The 9119-nt window shown below is 46.4% G+C and overlaps 1 protein-coding gene across 4 annotated transcripts in view; it reads right to left on the bottom strand.

Moving 5' to 3' along the window:
* The window catches only part of LOC138159228 (serine/threonine-protein kinase ULK1-like), a 61100-nt gene that overhangs the window by 21819 nt on the left and 30162 nt on the right, over positions 1 to 9119 (bottom strand). For all 4 annotated transcript variants that reach the window (XM_069085476.1, XM_069085556.1, XM_069085634.1 and 1 more), the window contains exons 8-13: positions 7824 to 7925; positions 6275 to 6333; positions 4453 to 4535; positions 1935 to 1985; positions 1763 to 1845; positions 1020 to 1176 (exon numbers count right to left, since the gene is read on the bottom strand). In XM_069085476.1, coding sequence (XP_068941577.1) covers positions 1020 to 1176; positions 1763 to 1845; positions 1935 to 1985; positions 4453 to 4535; positions 6275 to 6333; positions 7824 to 7925 — 535 coding nt within the window. The remainder of the gene's footprint in view (positions 1 to 1019; positions 1177 to 1762; positions 1846 to 1934; positions 1986 to 4452; positions 4536 to 6274; positions 6334 to 7823; positions 7926 to 9119) is intronic.

Raw genomic sequence — 9119 nt, 5'->3', positions numbered from 1 at the left:
TTGATGATGTAGTTAAGTGTGGTAGTGGTTGTGTGTGTGTGTGTGTGTGGTGGTGTGTGTGTGGGGGTGTGTGTGTGTCTGTGGGTGTGTGGGTCGTGTGTGGGGTGTGGTGGGGGGGGGTGCAGGTACAACCTCGAGGCAACACGACTCTACTGGGGAGTCCAAAGAGTCAGAGAAGGCCTGCTCTTGGTTCTCCACCAGAACCTCATTTCCCAAATGGCTTTCAGTCCACTGTAAAACCCCCGGAGAGGCCGGCCAGGGCTTACTGTAACTGGTGACTCATCCCTGCTGCCCACTGCCCTCCACAGAGCCTGGGGCCAGGGCCAGCCCCACCCAAGCCTAGTTTATTGGTCAGCGGTTTCCAGGCTACTCAGTGGGGACTTCCCAGAGATGGAGGGGAAAGAGTGGAAAAGCTTTGGTCCTGCCCAAAGGCCACCCAGGCAGAAGGAAACACAAGACTATAATGACAAGCCCCCTGAGGCAATGTTGGGGTCATGGAGGAAAGCCCAAATGAAACCCAGCCCCGGGAGAGGTGTTTGTTTAAACACAAATCAACTTGGGGCCGCTAGGTGGCGCAATAAATGGAGTACTGGCTCTGCAGTCAGGAGGACCTGAGTTCAAATTTGACTTCAGACACGTAAGACTAACTAGCTGTGTGACCTTGGGCAAGTCACTTAACCCCAACTGCCCCTCCAAAAAAAGCAAAAAACAACAAAAACCTCAATTTGCCCAAAAGGCTGGGTCAGATTTTTGGGGACCCAAAGGCTTGAACCTGAGTGACCTGGAACAAGTCACTTCCCCCCTCACTGGGCTTCAGCTTTCTCGTCTGTAAAATGGAGAGGATTCCATTCTATGTTCCTATGTTATCAAGAACCCGACATGGCAAATGCAGGAGTCTAGAACCTCTACGCCCCTGAGAGGCAGGGACAGGGTACAGAGAACCACAGAGATGCTCCTGTAGCCACGGGAGATGGCTCCTGGGAACTTCTCTGTGTGACCACCCCTACAGCGGGTCTTACTTGGGAACTGGGCAGGGACCATGACGAAGTCATCTGTGTCACAGGAAGAGTTCTTGCTGCTGCCACCAGAGTCCTTGGAGCCCTGGAGGAAGCCTCCGGTGTCTGGGGCTGGGGAGGTCAGCGTCTTCTGCAGCTGCTGCTGCATCTCCCCGAGGGACTGCTCCAAGCAACAGGGAAGGGGGAAAAGTAGTTGGTGAGGTGGGGAGGGAGGAGGGCAGGCAAAGAACACTTCTCCTCACCTTAACAAGCTTTCTGAAGCAGAGAATTACTCTACTCTCATCTCAGGGAATGAAAGCAGATGGATGGCCCAGATGAACTCAAGAAGGTCACAGCTAGCTCGATCTAATAATTAATTTTGCCTGAGCACCCAGAGTACTGGGGAACCTTGGACAGGGGTCAGTAGACTTGACAGTCCCAGTCCCAGCTCTGCCATGAATTCACTGCATCAGGGGGCAAATGACAGCCCCCATCTGCAAAGTGAAGAGAGCTGGCTGGATCTCCCAAGCCATACCCAGTATGAGGGAGTGCTGTCTCAGTCCCAGGCTCTCCAAAAGGACATGCTTCCATTATAACCCGACCCCCTCCATGCAGAATGCATGGGCGAGCTTCAAGAGGAAAGAACACCAGCCCCTTCACCTTGGACATCCATCTTTCCTTTTTCTCCCCTGGGTGGGCCTGGCACATGACAGGTGCTTTTAATACATGCTTGTGGACTGATGGATTCCATTCAGGATGATACTCACAGGGGGCGAGGCCAGGTGGGAGGTAGAACTGCTGCTGGAAGAACTGCCAGAGCTGGGGTATGAGGGCATGGGCACTGGGGGGGCTGTGGTGGGAGAAAGATAGAGAAGGCATTACCACTGATCCATCTCCCTCCGACAGAGCAGGGATGGGGGGATGGGTCCCTTTACTCACATTTCTTGATGGAGGAGCCTGCATCCAAGAAAGGGTGATGGAAAAATTCATCTGAGAAAAGAAGGCAGAGTTCAGGAAACAAGAAGGCCAAGGAAAGGCCAGGTGCAGGCAGGCCCCCACTGCACCTCCATACCCCAGGTCACATGTTTAGGAAGGAGGACAGCCCAGAGGCCAGAGCTCTGGATTTAGAATCAGGAAGACCAAGGTTCATATCCTGCCTCAGACACTGACTTTGGGAACATCCTCTAAGACCTCAGTTTCCTCATCTGAAAAATGAGAGGGCTGATATCTCTCAGACTTTAATGGAGCAGGGTGGGGTGTGGGTGTCTCACCCAGAAGAGGTTAGAGATAAAAAAAAGTTCCCATAGACAAGATTTGCAGCAGGACTTTCTGCAGAGACCAGAACTAGGGACAGTGATGCCCCAACTAACCCTGGCCAATGAGTGGGAGTATTACTGTACCAGGAGCCACGAGGGTTGGCAAGAATGTAGGAGGCTCCAGGGACACATAAGAAATGAAACAAAGAGAAAGAAGAAGAGCCAGGAAAATAAGGCCCAACTAGGTAAACACAAGAGGAGGAAAAGCCTGGTCTAGGTCACAGCTCACTGTGCTCTAAGGCTTTTAGGACCTTTTGGGGGGATTGTTTGTTAAAATAAAAGTATTTATTTTAGCATCCCCTTTTTTTTTTTTAATTTTGAGTTCTGAATTCCTTCCCCTCCTGCCTGTTTGTCCCTCTCCCACCTACTGACAAGGCAAGACATGTAATATCAATTAATCATTTAAAATCAGGCAAAACCTATTTCTATTTTAGCCACATTGCAAGAAAAATAAAAGTTTAAAAAGCACACTTAAATCTGCACTGAGATGCCCATCAGTCCCCTCTCTGGAAGTGAAGGACATTCTTTGTCCTAAATACTTCTGAAGTGTCTGGGATCGCTGCACTGATCAGAATACTAAGGCTTTAAGGCTTATGACAAGTACACAGCCATTCTACCCATTTGACAGAGAAGGTAACTGCTTTATTTTCCCCAGTAGCACACACAGTGGAGGTAGGTAATTATGAGGACAGCACATTGGACTGCAGCATCAGGAAGACCTGTGTGTGAATCCTTCCTTCCTCAGCTCTTGTATTCACTGTGTGACTCTGGGGGCAGGCAACTCACCTTGTCTGCCTCAGTGCCCATATCTGCAAAATGGGAGACAGTGATTCCTACAGTGCTCATAGGGGCTCTTGTGAGGTTCAAAGGAATCTTTGCAAACCTACAAATGCCAGTTAATACACAAATAAAAAAAAACCTCCAGCTGACCACTAAACTGCCTCCCACTCCAGCACAGACAGGGCAGAGCTAAGAGAGTTGCCCTCTGCAACTGAAGCTAATGCCCAAGCTGCCCCTTCTGCTGTTCATCTTCTGCCTCCAACGCAGCCAAGTGGTGGAGTATAGAGTCTGGTCTTAGAATTGGGAAGAACTTTCAAATCGGGCCTCAGACACTTAACACTTACTGTGTGACCTTGGGAAAGTCACTTAACACAAATTGCCCTGCCCTACCCCTCCAAAAAAAAAAAGCAAAAAAGAATTGGGAAGGCCAGAGTTCAAATCCAGCTGTGGACATGACCTAGTAGTATGACCCTGGTCAAGTCATCTAACTGCTATGTGCCTCAGTTTCCTCATCTGTAAAATGGGAATAATCAAAGCACCTATCTCCCAGGGATGTTCTTGAGAATAAAATTAGCTATGTATGACTATGAGGCAGTTAGGTGGCACCACAATGGACAGAATGCTGACCCTGGAGTCAGAAAGACCTGAGCTCAAATCCAGTCTCTGGAATGTAACAATTAAGTGACCCTGGACAAGTCGCTTCACCTGTCTCCCTCAGCTTTCTCACCTGTAAAATGGGAATAATAATAGCACACATACCTCCCAGGGCTGCTGTGATGACCAAGGTGAGTTAATTATAAAGGCTTTAGCACAGCACCTGGTACATATTAAGTGAAATATAAATGTTAGCTGTGATGCCAATGATGACAAAGTGCTTTGGGAACTTCACAACACCATATAAATGCTGGCCATCATCATCACTTTATTCATGTCTTTGTCCCCTTATCATTTTGCAGAGGGTGAGGACTTAAAATAATAAAAAAAACCAATTTCAACAGAATGTCCTCTAGTTCTAAATCTCTGGCCCTAAACCGGAAATAAGAGCTTGTCCAGAGCTCCCAATAAATATCAGACTGGACCAATTGCTGGGTTACCTAGGACACCACAACATTCTCTAGCCTGGAAGTCAAGCTCTTCCTCCCTCATCTGGTTCCTCATCCCACCCACAAAAATAGAAAAGACAAAGTCCTGGGGAATGAGCCATCTCCCTGCCCCGTGCGCCAGTGATGAGCAGGGTGTGCTGGGGACATGAGGCTCTGTGGGTGTGTGTGTGTGTGGGGGGGTGTCTTTGGCAGGAGTGGCCAAGATCAAGGTCTGGAAGCTTTCCAAAACTGGGACAGAGCATCTACTTTACCACTTACCAAAGTCCATCCGATCTTTATGGTTCCGCTGGAGAAGGCCCAGAAGCAGCTGTCTCAGGGGGCTGGATGTCTCCCTGGGGATGCTGGACGTAGAGAGAAACAGAAATGTCAACTCAAAACAATGTGGATAAGCATATGAAATGTATGAAGGCACTGTATGTGTATAAAGCATATACATATATACATGAGAGAGATACCAGTTGTTTCAGTCATGCCTGACTCTTCCTGACCCCATGTGGGATTTTCTTGGTAAAGATACTAGATGGTTTGCCATTTCCTTCTCCAGCTCATTTTACAGATGAGGAAACTGTGGTAAACAGGGTGAAGTGACTTGCCCAGGGTCACACAGCAAGGAAATGTCTGAGACCAGATTTGAACTACAAAGATGAGTGACTCTTCATGATTCCTAAGCCCAGTATTCTATTCACTGGGCCACCTATCTGCCCCATATTGTTAGCTATAGATCTCTGTCTCTATATTTATTTATAATTTACCGTGTTTCCCTGATAATAAGACCTATCCCGAAAATAAGCCCTCCCCTTACTGTGTAAGCCCTATTGAGATTGCTACTGTAATGAAGGTGATCCCCTGCGCTACACGCTACATTACAGTACCCTCCTGTATGCACTGTCCACCCCCCCCGCCCCCCCCCCGTGAAACGCACGCCGTGCTCCGAGCTGCATCCAATCAGAGCTGCAGCAGTGAGCGCGTCATCCTGTTCTTCCCCAGTCATTTGCTTGCTGGCGCCATTGAGAGCAGTGCCGCCGAGGAGAGCTGAGGCAGGACAACATAAGCCCTCCCCTGAAAATAAGCCCTCTGGTGTTTTTCTTTCCAAAAAAAATTAATAAGACAGTGTCTTATTATCGGGGAAACACAGTATGCCTTATATCTATAACTATTTGTATTTATTAATTTATTAAATTATTATTTATTAAAACTATCTGTATCTTATAGCTATAATTATCTGTATTTATTAATATATTATTTATTAAAACTATCTATATTTATATCTTGTATCTATAACTTTGTATCTAACTATAACACATTAATGTAGGTTAAATGCTTAACAATAACCCCAAGGAGTAGGGGCTATTATTATCACCCCCATTTTACAGAAAGAGAAACTTGAGTAAGGATCAAGGAAGTCACACATGATTCGGCCACAACTGATATCTCCTGGCTCCCGGGCTGAGAACTCTCTGGACCAGGCCAATGGTGTCCAACTCTAATAGAAAGAGGGGCCACAGATCCACACCTAAGGATTCTGCAGGCTCCATAGTGACTTGGAAAATCACATGCTAACGTTAACATCTATGTATTTCCATTTCTTCTGTTAAATATTTACCAGCTACATTTTAACCTGCTTGGACCCCATGGGGCCACGTGTTGGACACCTCTTCCCTGAGCCAAGTTGGTCAACCTACAGAGGGTGGAGCAAGCATGATGCCAGAGAACACAGAGTTCCAACACAGGAAACTTGGCTCTACCCTGGATGTTTCCATTGGGCTGGGGGAGGACTAAGAGGGGTTTGGATTCAAATCCCATCATGCACACTCAGTCCACGTAGAACCTTGGACAAGTCACAAAAACTTCTCTCAGGTCTCAATTTCATATGGTATCTGGGAACTTGAGGGCCTTTAACCCAGGATCTAAGTGACCTCTCTGTCCCTCCCTCACTTTGTAAAATGAGGGAATTGGATCAGATCATCTCTTAGGCCTCATCTGGCTCTAAAGGCAATCATCTCAAGTCCGGGTTGTCCTGATGGATGGGGGGAAAATGGGGAAGGTGATTTAAGGGCTGGAGCTACCAAGGAAAACTTACCTGGGCAACAGTGTCTTATTCTTCTCATAGAACAATCGTAGATCTTGTGGACTGCTGGCCTGTGGGAGGGAAAAACACCAGACTGATAATATTAATAATAACTGGTACATCTGGCAGATTTCCAGTGCGCTATATCTGAGGTCATCTCATTTGTACCAGGCTGCAGCTATCTCTACCCACTCCCCACTCGGGCCCTAACTCTCAAATGGAATGGGCTGACTTAGAATGCAGCAGTTCCTTATCAGGGTCTGGAGGGCTGAAGCAGTTACTTCAGCTAAGTCTTTTCTGCTGATTCAGGTCTGAGCTGCCTCTCATAACTACTAACCGGGGTTTATTACCCTTCTTCCCTCCACGGCAGAGATGAAAGTGCTTAGAAATTGAGGGTGGCCTTTAACACCACAAGATGTTTGGCCGATGGGACCAAAAGCAATCAGAAAGATTACCAAAAAAAAAAATACTGGAGGGGTTACGTGAAAACAGGAACTCTGCTGGTGCGGGGCTAGATGTTTAGGCACAAGACCACACCATAAAAGTCTTAAGTTGGTGAAATAAATGTGACAGATCATAAATCTAATGAATCTTTCCAAATGATAGAGTAAACATTTAACAATGCTATAAAATAAAAATTGAACTCTCATTAAATAAAAAAAAAAAAACAAAGACCAGACTGCTGGTGGAACCATAAAGTGGTCCAGGCATCCCGAAGCATAATTTGGAAATCATGCCCCTTAACTTCCTACAATGTGCACGCACAGAACCTGCTCTAGTTCTACCACTGGTAGGCCTAGACATCAAAGAAGATGTACAAAAATATTTACAGTACTTTTTGTGGTGGCAAAGAATTGGAAATTAAGGGGCTGCTCATCAAGTGGCGAACAGGTGAGTTCTGGTTATGTGAATGTAATGGAATATTCTCCTACTAGAAATGATAAAAGGGAGGGAGGGGATTCAAAAGAAAGTTGGGGAGGCCTGTATGGAACTGAGCCAGTGTGAAGGAAGCAGAACCAGGATAATAATTTACAAAGTGACATCAACGCTGTAGAAACAAATAACTCTGAAAGACTTAACTGGGATCAATAACGGCCATCAACCACAATGTCAGAGTACTGACGACTTCACACGCTACTCTGCCCCTGGACAGAGGTGACAGACTGGGGTTTTTGAAAATGAGTTTGTTTAACTTGACAATGCATATTTCCTAGCAGGGTTTTTACCTCTAATTGGGGAAGGAAGGGGTGAAATGGAGGGCAAGGAAAAGAGATTTTTTTGTGGTTCTTAGCATTAGCTCTAATCCTTCTTTAGATCATGACTAATGTGAAAATGTTTAATATGAATGCATAAGTAACAGATTGCATGCCATCTTGGGGGAGGGAGAGAAAATTTTAAACTCAAAATCTTACGGAAGTGAATGCTGAAAACTAAAAATCAATTAATTTTTTTAAAATAGATTTTTATTTATTTAAAAAAGGAGGTCCAAGCCAAGGGATTTCCCTTTTCCTGCTCAGAGCTGCTCAAGGCCTCAAAAGCGCCTTCTCCCCTAAATACTCACCTGGAAGGGGGCCTTGCCTGTCAGACACTGGTAGATGATTGTCCCTATACTCCACAGATCAGCTTTGGCATCATAGTGTTGGGACATGATGACTTCGGGGGCCTGTGGGAACACAAAGTATTTCTTAGTGAGTCAACCAGCATGGTAAAAGTGCCAACTATCTGCCAGGCTGGGCACCATGCTATGTGCTGCTGAGAGCAAAGGGAAAACCCACAGTCCTTACCCTCAAGGTCCTGAGGCTCTAATGAATGGTGGGGGTGGGGAGGCATCATGTAAACAAATAGTGTCATGAGACACCTTCAGGGAACACCTCCAAGTTCTGCAAATGACAGGACAGCTTTTTCCCAGGGGGACCGGCTGAGGGCTGATTTCTGCCCTCAAGAAAGTCCGTGACCCCACAGAGCTCGGCCCCTCCCTAAGGCCTGTACTTGGATTTGCAGGAGCAGTAACAGATGAAGGTAGGGGATGTAGTGCCTGCCACATAGAGCTGTATGCATGAGTATGTGTGGCTATTGTCAGCATAGGATGTCCCTCCACCAAGCCGGGTTCCAGCCCCTCTGGAGAGACCAGGGACCCTCAGAGATCACCTAGTCCAACCTCCTTTATTTTACAAATGAGGAAGATGAGTGACTTTTTTTTTTAAGGTCATAGGGGTAGAGTATAAAAGATCTCATCAAATCAGGCCTTAAGATACATGCGAGCTGTATATATCTGAGTAAGTCACTTAACCAGCTTACCTTAGTTTCCTCATTTGTAAAATAGGGATAATAATACACCTACCTCCTGGGGTTGTAGTGAGCACTAGAGAGCTAGAGAGTTAATACTGACAAAGTGCCTGAGACACAGAAGGTGCTGTATAAATGTTAGCTATTGTTACTATCATTACTATTGTTAATGTATTTACCATTGGGATGCTGGTGACATGGCCAAGTTCAAAACCCTGGTCCCTAAACCCCTAGATTCTAAATCTAGCATTCTTTTTTTTTTGCTTTTTGGAGGGAGGAAGGCAGGGCAATTGGGGTTAAGTGACTTGCCCAAGGTCACAGAGCTAGTAAGTGGTAAGTGTCAGAGGTCGGATTGAACTCCTGACTTCAGGGCTGGGGCTCTATTCACTGTGCCACCTATCCACCCCTAAATCTAGTGACTACTAGAGACATACTGCCTCCCACATGAACTGAGCTGTTTGGCTAAGTTGCGGGTCAGTTACGGAGAAGGCCTGGGCTCTCAGCCCTGAAAAACACATGAAACCCCAAGGATATAGTGGTCATTAGTATGGATGGGTAGTCAAGAGCCTAA

Source organism: Petaurus breviceps, unplaced genomic scaffold (genome assembly GCF_028583685.1).
Source record: "Petaurus breviceps papuanus isolate PSGF00001 unplaced genomic scaffold, PetGlider_PUasm1.0 101, whole genome shotgun sequence".
In the NCBI taxonomy this organism is placed as follows: Eukaryota; Metazoa; Chordata; class Mammalia; order Diprotodontia; family Petauridae; genus Petaurus; species Petaurus breviceps.
The sequence above is the reverse complement of the archived record's forward strand: the minus strand, read 5'-3'. Positions and strand labels throughout refer to the sequence as shown.